Source organism: Oryctolagus cuniculus, chromosome 21 (assembly GCF_051225735.1).
Source record: "Oryctolagus cuniculus isolate XC-2025 breed Fujian yellow rabbit chromosome 21, ASM5122573v1, whole genome shotgun sequence".
Taxonomy (NCBI): Eukaryota; Metazoa; Chordata; class Mammalia; order Lagomorpha; family Leporidae; genus Oryctolagus; species Oryctolagus cuniculus.
In genome coordinates, this window is record NC_142887.1 from 10,129,321 (window position 1) to 10,147,764 (window position 18,444).

Consider the following 18,444-nt stretch of genomic DNA (forward strand, 5'->3'; position numbering starts at 1 on the left):
CAAGCCAGCCTGGGGGTTCTTAATCTACTGTGCGTTTCCTGGGCGCCCGGGCACCCATCTTTTACACTGGGTGTTTCCTGGGCACCCAAGCACCGATCTCTCACACTGGGTGTTTCCCGGGTGCCCAGGCACCCATCTCTCACACTGGGTGTTTCCCAGGTGCCCGGGCACCCATCTCTCACACTGGGTGTTTCCCGGGTGCCTGGGCACCCAAGCACTGATCTCTCACACTGGGTGTTTCCTGGGTGCCCGGGCACCGATCTCTCACACTGGGTGTTTCCTGGGTGCCCGAGAACCCATCTCTCACTGTTTCCTGGGTGCCCGAGCACCCATCTCACACTGGGTGTTACATGGGTGCCCGAGCACCGATCTCTCACACTGGGTGTTTCCTGGGCACCCAAGCACCAATCTCTCACACTGGGTGTTTCCTGGGTGCCCGAGAACCCATCTCTCACACTGGGTGTTTCCTGGGTGCCCGAGAACCCATCTCTCACACTGGGTGTTTCCTGGGTGCCCGAGCACCCATCTCTCACACTGGGTGTTTCCTGGGTGCCCGAGCACCCATCTCTCACACTGGGTGTTTCCTGGCACCCATCCCTCCCTGTGGCCACGAAACCCCAGGCAGCCACTTTGTTGCTCTGGAAGTCATCTGCTGCGGTGCTGGAGAACTGGTTGCACTGGCTGTTCTGAGAATTCGCGTGGTGGGCTCTGAGCGATTTTGGGTTCTTCCTCTGGACTTTCGGCACTGACCTGAGGCTTTGCCTTGGTGAATGGTGGACCAAGCTGAAGGAGGGATGCCGTCCGCTTGGCAGGAACAGGGCGAGGTCCCAGCCTAGGACTGGGTTCTGGGAGGGCCGTCTTCACCTCCCTGCACAGGGCAGGAAAACCGCAGAGGCGAGACGGGAGACACAGAAGGCCTTCCTCTGTCCACAGTTCTGGATTTCCCTCCCACCCTGACTGGTTTCTTGTGGACCACTCCGGACACAGAGCCTTCCACAGGTCCCGGGCATGCCAGCAGGAGGTACGGAGACTGGTACAGGACGCCCTCCCCGGCAGGCTGAGACGAGGGTGTTGTGTACAGGGGGCGTCCAGCGTGGGCCTGCTGAGGGCTGGGGGTCCTGTGTAGCATGGCTGTGGCCCTGTCCCCTCAGTACCCGTGCTTGTTTAGTGCTAACAAGCCAAGCTGTTAACTAGAGCTGGGAAAACAACAACAACAACAACAACAACAAAAAACAACCAGTAAGGCCAAACCCAGCTTGAATGATGCAAATTCAGAGACAAATCGGGTTCTGGAAGCCCCACTCCTCGGTCTGTTTGCAAGTCCTGGAGGGGAAGATGAGTACTCCGCCATCAGACGTTACTGGGCACCAGTGGTCTATTCAGCGGACGGAGCGCACGAGCAAGTGGCCCACTTGTAACTCCTGCACCGTCGGGTTTCCTGTTCTGACACTGGGGAACTGCCGTCAGTCACCGGGCAGTGGCCTCCCCATGAGAATTTCCTGGGGACAACAAGGTACCACTAAATCCTTTTAATGTTTCACTCCATTCCCCATAAAAATGAGCCTCATACTCATGTTTTTCAAAAACATTTTATTTCTAACCTCTTTATAATAATAAAACAGATAGATAAATGTATTAAAAAGAAAAGGTGGGGTGGGGGGTGTTTTCCTAGCCATTAAGATGCTGCATCCCTCACTGGAGCGTGGGTCAAGGCCCAGCTGTGGCTTCTGACTCCACGTCCTGTCCGCGCAGGCCCTGGGAGGCAGTGGGGAGGCTCCGGGGGCCCCCCCGGGGGAAGCAGATTGAGTGGCCTGAGCATTGCAGGTTTTTGGGGTGTGAGCTGGTGGATGGGGCCTCTTCCATAAAAAGGAAAGTGGGGAGCGGGGAGACCCTTTAACGACCGCCCAGACCAAGAATAAGAGACTTTGTCAGCCAACCTGGGGCCCTTCTCCAACTTCCTTGTTTTACTGCTGGAGTGTGCGCCTCTGCCCCCCACAGCTTCATCCTGACTTTCATCTGTCCAAGACTCGGAAGCTGTGTGACAGCGCCGGCGGTGGACTCCCGCCGCTTCCTGGGCCTCCTGGCAGCCCTTCCTGGCGGCCGCCGGCTACGTCCTCAGGCCGGTGGACTCCTGCCCACTTCCTGGGCCTCCTGGCGGCCGCGGGCTACGTCCTCAGGGTGCCTTGCTCGACTCCCACAGTGCTTTCAGCAGCTTCTTCTTCTCCAGGGTCTCCTTTGCTCTCCTCTTCCTCTCCTGCTTTCTCCTCTCTGCCTCTTGTTTTTCTCTGTAAACCAGACTGTTCTCTCCGTGGTAGAAGACGTCCACTTTCTCCTGCAGGATCCTGCGAGCCAGCTTCCTGTTCTGATCCACTGATCTGGTCTGATGGCACTGCGGGAGACAGCATTCAGAATGTGAAAAATGGACGGATAGGACCTGGGCAGCTGTCAGGCTCCACGTGCTTGCCTGACAGGTGGGGACAGGCCCAGAGGCAAAGCTGCTGGCCAGGAGGTCCCCTGCGTCAGTGACCCGTCCTGCCGCTGCTCTGCGGCCCTCGACCCTGCACCCTGGCTGTAGATGCAGTTTTCCCTGTGCTTGCTCTATAGTCGGGTGTTATTGTCCAGAAACAAGAGCCCTTGGGGCCGCCGCTGTGGCACAGCAGGTAAAGCTGCCACCTACGACACCGGTATCCTATGAGGGTGCCTGTTCGAAACCTGGCTCTTCCACTTCCGATCCAGCTCCCGGCTAATGTGCTTGGGAAAGCAGCGGAAGATGACCCAAGTCCTTGAACCCCTGCACCTGCATGGGAGACCCAGAAGAGGCTCCTGGCTCCTGGCTAGCCCAGTCCTGGCCATGTGGCCATTTGGGGAATGAGCTGGTGGATGGAAGATCTCTTTGTCTCTTCCTCTCTGAGTTTCAAATAAATAAATAATTTTTTAAAGATTTATTTATTTATTTGAAAGGTAGAACCACAGAGAGGCAGAGGCAGAGGCAGAGGCAGAGAGAGAGGTCTTCCAACCACCGGTTCACTCCACAAATGGCCGCAATGGGTGGAACTGGGCCAATCAGGAGCCAGGAGCTTTGTCCTGGTCTCCCATGTGGGTGCCGGGACCCAAGGACGTGGGCCATCTTCCACTGCTTTCCCAGGCCACAGCAGAGAGCTGGATAGGAAGCGGAGCAGCTGGCTCTTGAACCACCCAAATAAATAAATTTTTGAAAAACAAAACAAACAACAACAACAAAAACCACAGCCTTCAAGTAACTTCAAGGTCTACATAATTATGAAGACATCAGCAATATATCCAGTTCATGGCCAGGGTAGCAACCAGCTTGTGTGCACCGTTCCTAAGTGTGGAATTCCACCGGAAGGAGGCAAATGGCATCTTTATTTTAGACAGTCGCAGCATTTGACCTCTGGGGTGAGGAGCAGGGACCTGGGTCTGCTCTGGGTGAGGAGCAGGGACCTGGGTGCCTCACCTCCACTCTGCCTGATGCTGGGCAGCGCCTGCATCTTCACGTGCTGTGCAAGTGTCTGCCATCGTGTGCATCAAACCTGCCCCGCCCAGTTCTGGACAGCTGGGGGCCCTCTGGGAATACGCGCGTCCACCCCGCCCCGCTGCTTGTCCTCCCAGGAGTGGCCTGCTGCCCCAGGCCAGGCAGTAGCTGGAAGCACCTCCCTCTCCTGGGAGCTCACTGCGGCTCGCAGAAAGGTGCCTGCAGGAGGCTGTGCACACTTGGCTTTCCAGGCTGCCACCCTCCCGCCTGCAGTCCTTGACATTTACCAAAGAGTGGGCAGAGGGGCGTGGACGCTGGCCCACCGGCAGGCAAGCTGGGCCCGCGTGCTGCCTGCTCAGGTCCTCGGAGCCCGCGGCTGCACCACGGTGCTGCCCAGGCGCCTGCCTGTCAGCCCTGCTCAGCTTGGTGGAGACGCTGCTCGGCGGGCACAGCCACACCCCAGTGCCGTCTGCCAGGTTCAAGGCTGGCGGCAACACCCTGGCTTCAAAGGGTCCACGGCTTCTGAGGCTGGGCAGAGCTTCTGCCTTGGGGAGCAGTGGCTCAGGGTGCAGGGTGCACCCTGGGGTGCCCGGGGGGGGAGACAGCAGCCACGCACCCCATGCCCCCAGAGAGGTCGCCGTCGCTACCTTCACCACGATGCCCGACGGGACGTGCTTCAGCACCACACAGTTGCTGGTCTTGTTGGTTGCTTGGCCGCCTGGGCCATGTCCTTTCACAAACTGCTCTCGGAGCTCGTTCTCATCCAGGGGAGGCAGAGGGGGCCACTCTCTCTTGCCTGCTGTCGGGACTGCAGTGACCGCCGCCCCCGGGGATAGCAACGGCAGCTTCTCCCGAAGCCAGAGCCCACGGGGCACGGTGCATATTCTGGTCAGCGGTGCGGGAAGATGAAGCAGACCTGAGGTGCTCATAAAGACAGTGGCTCTGCTCGCCCGGACCTGGAGTAGACAAAGCAGGCCGGCGTTTCAGACAGATGCATTCGCACTCCGGATTATACTTCGGGTTCGAAAACAGCTTTTTGTGACGCATTCCAAAGCTGACCCACCTGTTACCAGGGCACTCTGGAAACCAAGAGGTGGAGTCCCCAGCAAGAACCACCCCGCAGGGCCGGCGCCGCGGCTCACTAGGCTAATCCTCCGCCTAGCGGCGCCGGCACACCGGGTTCTAGTCCTGGTCGGGGCGCCGGATTCTGTCCCGGTTGCCCCTCTTCCAGGCCAGCCCTCTGCTGTGGCCAGGGAGTGCAGTGGAGGATGGCCCAGGTGCTTGGGCCCTGCACCCCATGGGAGACCAGGAAAAGCACCTGGCTCCTGGCTCCTGCCATCGGATCAGCGCGCTGCACCGGCCGCAGCGCGCCGGCCGCGGCGGCCATTGGAGGGTGAACCAACGGCAAAGGAAGACCTTTCTCTCTGTCTCTCTCTCTCACTGTCCACTCTGCCTGTCAAAAAAAAAAAAAAAAAAGAACCACCCCGCAGCCTTGCGCTCTGGGTTCTCACCAGCCCAGGAGCTGCCAGCTGATAACTGTGTTCTTCCAACACGCCAGAAATAGCTCGGAGACCTGGAGGAGCTTTCTCAGGAAGGAGAGGTTCTGAGTGTGACTTTCAGAGGATATTAACAGGGCAGCGAGCAAGGAGGAGGACCCCAGTCTGCAGATGGTGCTTGAGCATTTGAGTCTTTGAAATGGGCGTGTAAAGACAGCAGTATGAGTGTTGTATAGCTGAGCTTACACAGTCTGACACCGTAAACATCACCATCAATCAATGTCACGATTGTTGTTTTTTAATGTTTCCAGTTTCATGGGTTTGAATAGGAACATCTGTTCCCCCGGCCGGCCCGCGGCACTGCCAACGACGTGATCCAACCGGCCCTCATGGTGAGAACTCCCAAACCAGCTGACTGCTAGCAAGGTGCCCGTTAGTGCCAAACACCGGGAAGGCGCAGCCAGGGATGGCACAGAGGAGAGCGGGTCTGGCCTCCCTGGAGTTCACAGGCTCCGTAGGAGAAAGTGTTGTTTAACAATGACAGTTTTCCGTAGTAACCTCTCGAGATGTGGCCCAAGGGGGGAATTACTGTTACCCAGTGAACAGGACAGAATTCCCTGAGGACTGGGGAGTCCCACAGGCCTTTGTTTTAGGGATAAAAGGCAGAAGGACCTGGACGTTCTCCCTGCGAACGGGGTGAGTCTGGGCCTGCTGCTCCCGGCTTCCCCCATCCCACATGTGATTGACAAAGACAGAAGGGGTGGGGCTACGCTGGTGCCTGTGAGGCCTGAGCCTGACTTTGGTAAGAGTGCGTCACCGTGCACGGTGCGTGACTTTATCCAGCGTTCCCGGGGCCCTGGGCGGCCTGTACACCTGAAACAGGCTTTGACACCGCGTGCACTCCAGCCACGGTCCCGGTGCCTGCACAGGAAGCAGCTTTGGCGTGAGCGCACGCCCAGCAGGCTCTCTCCTTGCCACCCACTGCCAGCCCTGCCTGTGGGCTCCACTTACTGAGACCACCGGACATCAGGCCTTGCTTTTGTGAAACACGTGCACTTCCGGTTACTTGGTTTCTTTTCCAGAGGCAGAGAGACAGAAACGGCCATCTGCTGGGTGATTCCCTAAATGCCCACAACAGCCAGGACTGGGCAGGGTTGAAGCCAGGAGCAGGGAAATTCAATCCAGGTCTCCCCTGTGGGTGGCAGGGACCCCAGCGCTGTCTTCCAAGGTCTGTGCTGGCAGGAAGTTTGATCAGCAGATGGAGCTTTGCATAGGACCCAGGAACTCCCATGGGGGGTGCAGGGGTCCCAACTGGTGTCTTAGCTGCCTGGCTACTTTAAATGCAAACCTCTACGTTAGTCCCCGGTGCAGCCGGTTACCAGGGCATCTCTACAAAGGTGCTACGACGGCCTTTGTCCCTCAGAGACTTTGAAAATACCTGCAGCAACGCAGCAGAGTTGTCAAGGCTTTGGGAATGCTGGCTGTCACTCCACGGCTGACATCATGGTCTACACCCACCTCTTCTTTTTTTAAAGATTTATTTATTTGAAAGAGCTACACAGAGAGAGGGGGAGATACAGAGAGGGAGAGACAGACAGATCTTCCATCCACTGGTTCACTCCCCAGATGGCTGCCGTGGGCAAAGCCGGGAGCCAGGAGCTTCTTCCTGGTCTCCCACATGGGTAGCAGGGACCCAAGCACTTAGGCCATCCTCTGCTGCTTCTCCCAGGCCATTAGCAGGAAGATGGGTTGGAAGTGGAACGGCCAGGACTCAAACCTGCACTTACATGGGATGCCAGCGTCACAGGCCTTGGCTCTACCCAGCACGCCACGAAGGCGGCCCCAGCCCACCTCTCTGGTGATGTTCACCATGTCCATCAGTCCCAGTGGGGGCAAGTTAACGAGCGGACGAGGTGTCTCACTGCTGTGAGGGGTACAGGCTGTACGGGTGAAGGCAGTGCTTTAAAGACTGGCTTTGTTTAAGGTGCGAGAAATACCGAAGTGCCCTTGAGGAAAGATGAACCATCAACCCAGGCACCTTCTCGGAAATCTTTCCAGCAAAGAATCGGCTTGCCTGTGAATGATCCAGTGAGCAAAGTCAACATTCAGAATTCCCCTCTCTTTCTGTTTTCAATCCACAGGACAGAACTCCTTTGTGTAAGGGACAGCTTCTCGTCCCTAGATCGGTGCCTCTCTTCCGCTGGGTAGTGAACCTGACCAGGCAGGATGGCACTGCTATACAGTGCGCTGACCAAGACAGGAAGCCAGTCTGAGACAAGGTGAAACTGCAGACAAAGGACCGGGAGGAAAGCGCTCTCACGGCTGCCCCGTCGCAGCCCCTGGGCCACAGCTCTACCCCCGCCCCAGTTCAGAGCTGGCAGACACTGGGAGGCCTCCGCCCAGCCGGCGTTCAAGGTCCCCAGTGTTCAGTTCCTGGCCGCTTTGTTTAACAGTTCATTCCAGCAGCCAATCCGACAATTCTAGATACTTTTAGTATCTCCTGGAGCTCTGGCCCTACTCCAGTGACTGCTAAAAGTGACCCGTGGTTCCACTTCCCCAAAGCCCAAACAAGAATATGCATTGGATTTCAGTTTCTGTGATACCCACAGAGCAACCAGAGTCTCCAGGGAGCCACACAGGCAGCTCAGATTAAAGCTCATCGTGACGTTCACAAAGAGAAAAAGGAGGATGATGAAGAGAAGTGGCAGCAGGGGAAGCCAGCAGTCACGCCAGCTTTGCGTCTCCCTCTGTGAGTGTGGGATTTCACCGCGGGCGGCTCCCTAGCCTGACTGCCCCTCCACTCTGCTGTTCCTTGGATGACGGCTTCCTCGCCAAAGAGCCTCAGGCCCCTTTCACTGTCTGAGCCCCTCCTAACTTGGTCAAGTTCAGGGATATCTGAGGACTTTAAGAAAGGGAATGCTAACTTGTTCAGTGAAGATCTTGGGCATCTGGTGAGTACCAGGCTTGAGCCTCTGGGAGCCCAAGGAGCCTGCCCAGCGGCAGGGAATTCAGCTGTCCCTGACATGACAGGTGCCACAGCCCGAGGCTCTAGCGCCGTTCCTGGACTCCCATGCGCCCCGTATCGTCAGGGTGCTTGTGAGCAAGCCTTGGAACCTGCATTCTGCTCAAGGGCCCCTCTGCATTACTGGCTCCAGGCAGCACGCACGCATCTGCTGCTCTGGCTTCTACAAGCAGTCCAGCCTAGGAAAGATCCAGCTGCAAGAAGCCCCGGGCGCACAATGGCAGCAACAATGGAGACGGAGGGTGGAGAGGAGAGCTGGGAGGGCTAGGATGTCACCCAGAGAAAGGAACTCAACCAACACTGACTGAGTTAGCGAGCAGGTGACATGGCAGCAAGGGGACTGAGAAACTAGGTCATCTGAAAAGATGAAAAAAAAGACACCAAAAATGTCATCTATTGTGTTAATGTTCTAAAATAGTGTTGTCCAACAGAGATGTAAGAATGTGAGTCACATTGTGTGAAGTTCTAAACTTTCTAGCAGTCACATTAAAAATAAGAAGCTGGGGCAAGCATTTGACTTAGAGGTTAAGACTTGAGTTAAGATGTTCACATTCGGGGCCAGCGTTGTGTTGCAATAGCTTAAGTTGCCACCTGCAATGCTGGCATCCCATATGGGCACAGGTTTGAGTCCCAGCTGCTCCAATTCCGATCCAACTCTCTGATAATGTGCCTGGGAAAGCAGTGGAGGATGGCCCAAGTCCTTGGGCCCCTGCTACACACATGGGAAGCCGGGATGGAATTCTGGGCTTCTGGCTGAAGCCTGGCCCAGCCCCAGTCACTGTGGACATCTGAGTGAACCAGTGGATGGAAGATCTCTCTCTCTAACTCTGCCTTTCAAATAAATACATAATAACTTTTTTTGTAAGGATGCCCACATCCATACAGGAGTACAGGAGTACCTTGGGTTCAAATCCCTGCTCTGTTCCTGATGCTATTTTCCTGTTACAGTAGACTCTGGGAGGCAGCAGGCCCTGCTACCCACGTGGGAGACCTGGACTGGGTTCCCAGTTTCCGGCTTTGTCCTGGCCCAGCCCTAGAAGTTGAGACAATTGAGATATTTTCATCTTTTTTCATGAAGTCTTCAAAAATGGGGTGTAGGACTGAGCATTAGCCTAAGGCGTAAGACACCTGCGTGCCTGGGCTCCACCGACTCCAGCTTCCTGCTGATGCAGACCGCGGGAGGCCAGGAGGCCGTGATGGCTCAAATAATGAGCCCCTGCCACCCGCGGAGGAGCCCTGGATTGAGCTGCCCGACCTCAGCATCAGCTCTGGCCATCTGGGCACGTGGGAGGAAGCCAGCAGATGGAAGGCAAGCGCTCTGCCTCCTCTCCCTGCCTCACAACCCGGGCTATATTTACACTTCTCTCAGTGTGGACCAGCCTCTCCTCACTGGCCACACTGGACCACGTGGCTGCAGCCTGGTGACTCTGTGTGCGGTGCACTGGGCGGCAGCAGCAGCGGTAGGACCACCACCACCACCGTTTGAGAGCTTGCTAGGGAGGACGCGTCTCAGGCAGGCCCTACCCGGGACCTCCCGAAGGAGAACCTGCGCTCCAACACGACCCTCAGGTGACTCCGGTAAAATAAAATCTACCAAGCAGCGCCCTACGGCATGATGCTCTACCGCTCTCTGGCTGCGGGGACACTTTCTAATGCTGTTGCTTCTTGTTCCTACCAGGCTTAAGAGGCGGAGACCAGAATTTGTGGGAGCTGATTACCTGCTTATTCAGTCTTGTCTCCCCTTTCCAACGAGGAGATGAAACCACAGTATCCAAACTGTGTCCTAACAAATGGGCCTCGCAGGCTAATGCTCCATGTTACACTGGAGGCGATGGAAAGAAAGGCCAGCTGATGGCGATGGAAGCTAGGCGAGAGCAAAACGATTTTCTGAGAAAAGCTTAATAACAATTCACATTTCAAAAGTATGATTTAGTGCTCCTGGGAAAATGAGTTAAAACAAAGTAGCCGGGGCTGGTGTTGTGGTGCAGCAGGTAAAGTTGCTACCCGTGACACCGACATCCCACACGGGCACTGCTCAAGTTGCAGCTGCTCCATTTCCGGAGCTCCGTTAACGGCCTGGGAGAAGCGGCAGAGGATGGCACAAGGGTTTGGGCCCCTGCCACCCACCTGGCAGACCCAGATGAGTCCTGGCTTCTGCGGAGTGAACCGGCGCGTTGAAGGTCTCTTTATCTTCCCCCTCTCTAACTCTTTCAAATAAATAAATCTTGAAGAAGGGAAGGGAAGGGGAAGGAAGGTAGGGGGAGGGGGAAGGAAGGAGGAGGGGGAAGGAAGGAAGTGGGGGAGGGGGAAGGCAGGCAGGCTTTCTGGGTCCTCCACATCCGGAGCGTCCTGTGCAGAGGCCCGCACAGGGGGCTGAGACACCCCTGCAAGTGGACCCCTAACTGGGGAGGTCAGCTTGGAAATACCCGTGTGTCCTTTCTATGCTGGGTGTTTTTGCTGCAGACAAAGCGCCTGTGGCCTATGCCAATTATTTCTCAAACAAGGAAAACGTCATAGACTGAGCAGGACACGCAGAGCTGTTAGCTTTGATTCTGGGGACACTGACTCTGGGTCTGAATCTAAAACTTTAATGCTGCAGCGTTGAAGCACAAACACAGAAAAGTATTCGATTCACACAATTTCAACAACCTGCTCATTTTTTTTCAATGGAAAACTTGGAATCCACAGAGAATTACACCTCTCTAATAGTGTGCATCACTGTGATTATCTTCTATTCATAGTATCTAACAGCGACTTTATAATTTATGAATCACACCATTCAAATAAGATGTAACAGCAGCGATGACAACACTACACTTTCTCCTAAAAGTCTCAAAGCTTATATTATTATTATGATTATGATTAATGATGTGGGTTTTTTTAGGACTTATCCTTTTCTAAAGCACTTTCACTTACATTATTGATACAAGTAAAGAAAATATGGGATACATTATGCGGATTATGTCAAAACGACTCCTCTTGAGTTTTCAATATTTGAAACAATTTATCCTTTCTGCCCTTTCATAAGATCTCTAGATATAGTCTTTCTATAAAAAATGTTAAATTATTTTTATTTATTTTCATCTAATTGAAAGACAGAGGCAGAGAGATAAAGAGACAGAGAGAAAAGAAAAGAAGAGAACATCTTTCTGGTTCATTTCCCAAATGCCTGCAACAGCCAGGCTGAAGCTGGGAGTTCAGAACCCCATACAGACCTCCCATGGGGGTGGCAGGGGGTCACGCACTTGACCTATCACCCCCAGGATTCATTAGCAGGAAGCTGGATTGGAAACAGTAGCCTGGACTTGACCCAGGCACTCCAATATGATATGGAGGCATTGCAAGCGGTGGCTTAACCTGATGCCCACTCCCAGATGAGTTCTTTCCCACTTCCTTAAACAATGTCAGCTCAGTTTCCTTACCCGTCTCTTACTCTCATCACCCCCCACCCCTGCCAAGCCCTGCAGAGTGAGAGCTTTGCGGTCAGCAAGGCCGGGATCCAATGTCTAGTCTCCACGTTTCAGCGGAGCACTTTGGCCATGTGGCCTCTGCAGAATGGAGCTAACACCCAAGGCGCAAACAAAACCATACAAATGGCCACGGAGGTAACACTCCAGCTCCCTAACTGCAGAGCTGAGACCAGCACCTCCCAGGGCCTGGTCTCATGGCGCTCATCTCATCCAGGAACAGTGACCTGCAAACTACTGCACTTGGCATGCTCCAATTTAAGAAGCATGAGAGGGGCCGGCGTCGTGGCACACTGGGTTAATCCTCCGCCTGCAGCGCCGGCCTCCAATATGGGCGCTGGGTTCTAGTCCCGGTTGCTCCTCTTCCAGTCCAGCTCTCTGTTGTGGCCTGGGAAGGCAGTGGAGGATGGCCCAAGTGCTTGGGCCCTGCACCCGCATGGGAGACCAGGAGGAAGCACCTGGCTCCTGGCTTTGGATCGGCGCAGCACCAGCTGTAGCAGCCATCTGGGGGGTGAACCAACAGAAGGAAGACTTTTCTGTCTGTCTCTTTCACTGTCTGTAACTCTGCCTGTCAAATAAATAAATAAATAAATATTAAAAAAAAAAAGCAGCATGAGAAAACCATGATGCTGCTGAAGGCATGCTGTTTGGTGAGGTCATAATGCTGGTCTATGAAGTCAGCAGCCAAGTTCACCGTGAAGTAGAAGCGTCGCTGACTTCCTAGCGGCTCACGCTGAGATAGAGCCACCGTCGGGGAAGAAGTCTGGGTCAGACGTGAGTGTCTGTAGGAACTGTGCATGTAGCAAGAACAATCCCGAAAGACAGCAAAGATAACACATGTGAAGTGTTGGGGCTGGTGCTGTAGGCGCAGGAGGTGGAGCCTCGGCCTGCGGTGCTGGCATCCCATTTGGGAGCTGGTCTGGGTCCCGGCTGCTCCTCTTCTGACCCAGCTCTCTGCTGTGGCCTGGGAAAGCAGCAGAAGATGGCCCAAGTGCTTGGGCCCCTGCACCCACGTGGGAGACCCAGAAGCTCCTGGCTCCGGCCATTGCAGCCATTTAGAGTGAACCAGAGGATGGTAGACCTTACAGTCTCTCCCTCCCTCTGTAACTGTCTGCCTCTAAAATAAATAAATAAAATCTTTAAAAAAAAAAGATGTAAATCTGAAGTCACCAAGACAAAGGAGAAACATGAGTCCTTCCATGCTGTACTGTATGCTAATCAAGCCCTTAGGAAAAGCCATAGAACAGGGCTGTAGGGTTTTTCAAGTAGTACAAAATCTCCAGTGCTAGTTAATCAGAAGTCATACTTAACACATCTAAGTACTTGGAATTTGTGTTCCGAGGGACTGTCACAGGCTCGCCTCCCGTGAACGCTCAAGTAATTGGAATTTGTGAAGCCTTCGACTTCCGTTTTCTATATTCAGAAATAATTTTTTTGACTTTCAAAACTCTTTTTAGCTGTTTATAAAGCTTTGAAAAAGGCATTTCTTCTGTTGAGTCCTATTGGTTGAAGGCGATGTCCACTTCAACATCTTTTTTTTCTTTAAATTAAGACCCCACCAAGAGCTGCACCTGGGTAAGAAATGAGAGCGTGTGCAGCCCTGCCGAAGCGTGGACTGCATCCGTGACGTCACAAGCTGACGCCGTGACTCGGAGTGCTCGTTCTTAAATCCGTTGGTTTATGAAAACATTAATGGGTAAAGAAAAATAACCTAGAATCAAGGTGCCAAAAGCCAAAACCAAAAATTGACACCCCCAAACCAAGCAAAGCCCGTCCAATTTTGTAGCCAAAAATGGTCACGCACCCTTGGCTGGTTAATCACCAGCATTCCCTTTCAGGGTGAATAACTCTAGGAAGCCTCCGGAATTCACATTTCTTAATTCTGTGAGTGAAAGGTTCTACAGTGTCTCCAGCAGAGTTTGTGACTACTGAAATTAATCCTAATTTTTTTGGGGGGGTGGGCTTGTAATGGGGTCACGGAAAACCGTCGTGTGCTTACAGATCATTTGATTTTAGCTGGGTGTCACATGCGCACAATACTGACTGCGGGATTAACACAACTGGGGAGTGGGTTTCAACTTAAGCTTGAGGTCTTACGCACACTGATGGGGGTCTTTGGAGGGAGGGTCGGCTGAGACCGACAGCGGGCATTGTCCCGGCTTCTCGGTGCTGCGGGTGGCCGCCCGAGGGACAGTCCAGGGGTCAGGGTCTCCTGGGGCAGGGGGTCTAAGAGCCGGGAGTAATTTCCAGATTAACTGGGCCGGGAGGAAACGCGGGTTCTCAAAAGCCACGCCAGGGAAGTGCCGACCCCCGCTGTGCACCTGCTGCGTGGCCTAGCTCGCTCCACTTCTCCCCAGCCCCTGAGCTCTGGGGTCAGGACCAGGGGCCTCAGCTAAACTGATCGTCGCAAACCGTGAAGAACTCAGGATTCCCGGCTTCCAGGCCTCGCTCCAGAGCCCGCGGCAGTCACGAGCAGCCGGACGCTTACCTGCTCTTACGACGGGCCTCCTGCGCCCGGTGTTCCACTGGAACCTCGAATCACCGCGGGACCGAAGACGCAACCGCGCTCCCGGATCTGCGCATGCGCCGTACCCTGGCTGCCGCTGCCCTCCCCTGTCAAACGCTCATTCTCACCGACTGCGCATGCGAGCACAGGAGGCGTCTTTCCCGCGTGGCCGCGGTAGGTTCCCAGAGAGCCAATCAGAGAAGAGGATCTGACAGACGCCCCGCCCCCCTTAGTCTTTGGCGTCAGACAACCCTCTTTGGCAAAGGGGAAGCCGGAGGTCAACGCGCGCGCCGCGCTCGGCCGTCTCCGCCCCCTTTCGAGCAGCCAATCACAGGGGAGACGCTGGGCGCGCGCACGCTCCGAGTTTAACGGTCGCGAGAGGCCGCTCGCTAGCCCCTGACAGCGGCAGTGGGAGCGGGGCCAGGTAAGCGGCCGCCGGTCTGCGAGGAGCTGCCAGCCGCAGGGGGACAAGGGATGAAACTTAGAAGACACGGCCGAGCGTACGCATGGACCCGTGTGAGGGCGGCCGCGGCCGGACCGCCGACCCCACCGGAGCCGGCCGGCGTGTGGGCGCTGCGCCCGCCTGCGTGCGCCTTTTCTAGACTCGGTGCCCTTGAGTGACACCCGCGCGGCCCAATCGCAGGGCGCCCTCCCGGAGGGGCGGGGGGCTTGAGGGTTTCCCTCAGTTTCGGGCCGGGAATCCCGAGGGCGGCGGCCGGCCGTGGGTTCTCCCTCGCCTTGCGGAGGGCGGCCCGCGGCCTCGGCGTTGCGGTCGGGAGCGCGGGCGCGGCGCGTGTGCCCGCGGTGCCCTTCGTCGGTGCGGGTCGCAGGGCGGGGACGGGCTGGGGCCGGAGCGCCGCCGCCCGTCGCCGGGACGTACGGAGAGGTCGCTGTTCCAGTCATTCCCTAACAAGTTTATTTCTTTAAACGTTCGCCTTCGTGGCTCACGCCCCTGCCCCCAGCCCAGCGCCCACGCGGGCCGGAGGAGCCTGGGTGTCCGTCGGGGCGGGGGAGGGAGTCGGAGTCCTTGTCCTTCATGGCCCGAGAGCCGGGTGGTCTGAGTCTGGGGGTGTCGGTTGCCCGGCGGGGGCGCAGCAGCACTCACACTGGCAGCCCTGATCAAGGCATGTGAGTGCTCCATCGTTACATAATGGAGTCTGTGCCTAGAACCTTGATCATTATTATTATTATTATTATTATTTGTCAGGCAGAGTTAGACAGTGAGAGAGAGACGGAGAGAAAGGTCTTCCTTCCGTTGGTTCACCTCCCAGATGGCCGATCCGAAGCCAGGAGCCAGGTGCTTCTCCTGGTCTCCTATGAGGTGCAGGGCCCAAGGACCTGGGCCATCCTCCACTGCACTCCCGGGCCACAGCAGAGCTGGACTGGAAGAGGGGCAACCGGGACAGAACCGGCGCCCCGACTGAGCCGCGGCGCCGGCCTAGAACCTTGATTATTAAAAATGCCATGCTGAAGTATTACCTGAAGAGATGCTACTATTTTTGCAAACCACCCTTAAAATAGGTTTTCAAAGTTGAGGTATATAGTCACATACCATAACAGTTGTCCTTTCGAAGGTGTACAGTGCGGTGTACTCGCAGGGCTGCTCACCCCTCACCACTCATCCTAGAACTTTTTCATCACCCCAGAAAGAAGCTTCATACCCACTGGAGTCCTTCCCGGGTCTCCTCCCCTCAGCTCTGGCTAACGGTCAGTCCCCTTTGGGTCTCAGTGGGTTTCCCTGGTGTAGGTATCTGCAGTAGAATCACGGGGTCCGTGGGCTTCTGTGACTGACTGCCACCTAGCCTGGTGTTTTCACGTGTTACCCACGCTGCCTCTATCAGTACAGCTTTCCTTTCTGTACCCGCACAGTTTTCCGTACAGGGATGTGCCACGGTTGTTCATCCTGCATCTGCTGATGGCCGTCTAGTAGTCTCTGCATTCAGTCCTCAGGATATTGTTGCTGTCCTGGATGCAGATGTGTGTGGCCCAAGTCTGGGTTTCCAAAGTCATGAAAAGACAGTGTTGGGTTTAGTGGCTTTTTTTAGTAATCTTTCCCCTCTCACTTTCAGACCCTCTTGCAAGCTTAGGATCTCTCAGACTTCTGAATGTCAGCGACTGAAAATGCCGATAGACGATGAAACGTCTGAGGAAGACTCGGATTCAGTTTCCTCAAACAGTGAAAGAACCTATATTTTCAAATAAAAGAGTATAACAGTTTGTACACTATGGAAGATTTTGATTTGGTAAAAACGATACAGCGAACATCTTCTGTGGAATCTGATAACAAAAATTCTCCCCATTCTCTTGGACTTAACATAAACTCTAATAGGTAAGAATGGGGCAGATATTTTTTAATATAACAAATTATAATAACTATTTGCATGGGATACCAATTTATCTAAATAGTGTCATAGTTGCTGATTGTATTTTTTTAAAGATTTATTTATGTATTTGAAAATCAGAGTTACACACAGAGAGAAGGGGAGAGAGAGGTCTTCCATTCGCTGGTTCACTCCCCAGTTGGCCGCAATGGCTGGAGCTGCACCAGTCTGAAGGCAGGAGCCAGGAGCTTCTTCTCGGTCTTCCCATGTGGGTGCAGGGGCCCAAGGACTTGGGCCATCTTGTACTGCTTTCCCAGGCCATAGCAGAGAGCTGGATTAGAAGAGGAGTAGCTGGAACTAGAACTGGCGCCCATATGGGATGCCACGCTTCAGGCCAGGGCTTTAGCCTGCTGTTCCACAGTGCCGGCCCCCGATTGTATTTTTTAAAACAGCTGTTCAGGGAGAGTTATTTCAAAATACTGTTTTTTTTTTTTTTTTTTTTTAAGATTTATTTATTTATTTGAAAGGCAGAGTTATATATATAGAAAGATCTTCTATCTGCTGGTTCACTTCCCAAATGGCTGCAACAGCCAGAGCTGGGCCAATCCAAAGCCAGGAGCTTCTTCTGGGTTTTCCACGTGGGTGCAGGGGACCAGGTACTGGGGCCATCCTCTGCTGCTCTCCTGCTCTCCTAGGCACAATAGCAGAGAGCTGGATCAGAAGTAGACCAGCCGGCGCCGCGGCTCACTTGGCTAATTGTCCGACTGCGGCACCGGCACCCCGGGTTCTAGTCCTAGTCGGGGCGCCGGATTCTGTCCCAGTTGCTCCTCTTCCAGTCCAGTTCTCTGCTGTGGCCTGGGAGGGCAGCAGAGAATGGCCCAAGTGCTTGGGTCCCTGCACCCACATGGGAGACCAGGAGGAAGCAGCTGGCTCCTGGCTTCGGATTGGCACAGTGCACCGGCCGTAGCGGCGTTTTGGGGGGTGAACCAAGGGAAGGAAGACTTTTCTCTCTGTCTCTCTCTGTGTCTCTCTCTCTCTGTCTAAACTCTGCCTGTTCAAAAAAAAAAAAAAAAAAAAATAGACCTAGCTGGTACTCGAACCAGCGCCCACGTGGAATTCTGGCAGTGGCTTTACCTGCTATGCCACAGCGCTGGCCCCAAAGAGTAGTTGTAATCCTTTGTGTGTGTGTGTGTGTTTTAAGATTTTATTTATTTATTTGAGAAGTAGAGTTGTAGACAGTGGGAGACAGAAGGGTCTTCTGTCTGTTGATTTATTCCCCAAATGACTGCAACAGCTGGAGCTAAGCCTTCTAGAGCCAGAAGCCAGGAACTTCTTGCGGGTCTCCCACGTGAGTGCAGGGGCCCAGGTACTTGGCCCATCTTCTGCTTTCCCAGGCCACAGCAGAGAGCTGGATCAGAAGAGGAGCTGCTGGGACATGAACTGGTGCTTGTATGGCATGCCGGCACAGTATGCAGAGGCTTAGCCTACGACACACAGTGCCAGCCCTCCTTTTTTTTTTTTTTTAATTTTTATTTATTTTATTATTTTTTATTTTTATTTTTATTTTTTTTGACAGGCAGAGTGGACAGTGAGAGAGAGAGACAGAGAGAAAGGTCTTCCTTTTTGCCGTTGGTTCACCCTCCAATGGCCGCCGCGGCCGGCGCGCTGCGGCGGGCGCACCGCGCTGATCCGATGGCAGGAGCCAGGAGCCAGGTGCTTTTCCTGGTCTCCCATGGGGTGCAGGGCCCAAGCACCTGGGCCATCCTCCACTGCACTCCCTGGCCACAGCAGAGAGCTGGCCTGGAAGAGGGGCAACCGGGACAGAATCCGGTGCCCCAACCGGGACTAGAACCTGGTGTGCCGGCGCCGCAAGGCGGAGGATTAGCCTAGTGAGCCGCGGCGCCGGCCTATTTTTTGACAGGCAGAGTTAGTGAGAGAGAAACAGAGAGAAAGGTCTTCATTCTGTTGGTTCACCCCACAAATGGCTGCCAAGGCCGGCACTGCGCTAATCCGAAGCCAGGAGCTTCCTTCTGGTCTCCCATGTCGGTGCAGGGACCAAGGACCTGGGCCATTCTCCACTGCCCTCCCGGGCCACAGCAGAGAGCTGAACTGGAAGAGGAGCAATCGGGACAGAACCTG

The 18,444-nt window shown here is 54.7% G+C and overlaps 2 protein-coding genes across 12 annotated transcripts in view; one reads left to right on the plus strand and one right to left on the minus strand.

The window, feature by feature from the left end:
• Nucleotides 1-1,575: 1,575 nt before the first annotated feature.
• On the minus strand, nt 1,576-14,105 carry MTRFR (mitochondrial translation release factor in rescue). Of its 2 annotated transcripts, none has more exons than XM_002723336.6 (3): nt 13,967-14,105; nt 4,141-4,449; nt 1,576-2,389 (listed from the first exon to the last, which is right to left on the minus strand). In XM_002723336.6, the coding sequence occupies exons 2-3, from the start codon at nt 4,420-4,422 to the stop codon at nt 2,174-2,176; spliced, it is 498 nt and encodes a 165-aa protein (XP_002723382.1). In that variant the 5' UTR covers nt 4,423-4,449; nt 13,967-14,105; the 3' UTR covers nt 1,576-2,173. The 2 variants fall into 2 exon arrangements, with proteins under 2 accessions (XP_002723382.1, XP_089179162.1); XM_089323036.1 differs by having other exon boundaries at nt 4,110-4,449.
• A 162-nt stretch (nt 14,106-14,267) lies between these two features.
• The window catches only part of MPHOSPH9 (M-phase phosphoprotein 9), a 66,123-nt gene continuing 61,946 nt past the window's right edge, over nt 14,268-18,444 (plus strand). For 9 of the 10 annotated variants that reach the window (XM_089323034.1, XM_089323032.1, XM_089323026.1 and 6 more), the window contains exons 1-2: nt 14,268-14,408; nt 16,054-16,313. Coding sequence is in view for 2 of the 10 variants with exons in the window: in XM_089323026.1 (XP_089179152.1) it covers nt 16,210-16,313 (104 nt within the window). In the remaining 8 variants the exon portion in view is untranslated. The remainder of the gene's footprint in view (nt 14,409-16,053; nt 16,314-18,444) is intronic. The other variant, XM_089323029.1, reaches the window with a different exon arrangement.

Excerpts from the sequence above, each read along its gene's own strand:
- MTRFR (XM_089323036.1), bottom strand. The coding sequence starts at position 4,422 with ATGAGCACCTCAGGTCTGCTTCATCTTCCCGCACCGCTGACCAGAATA. Across the intron at positions 2,390-4,109 it reads GACCTCTCTGGGGGCATGGG|TGCCATCAGACCAGATCAGT; the intron begins GTGCGTGGCTGC and ends TGTCTCCCGCAG.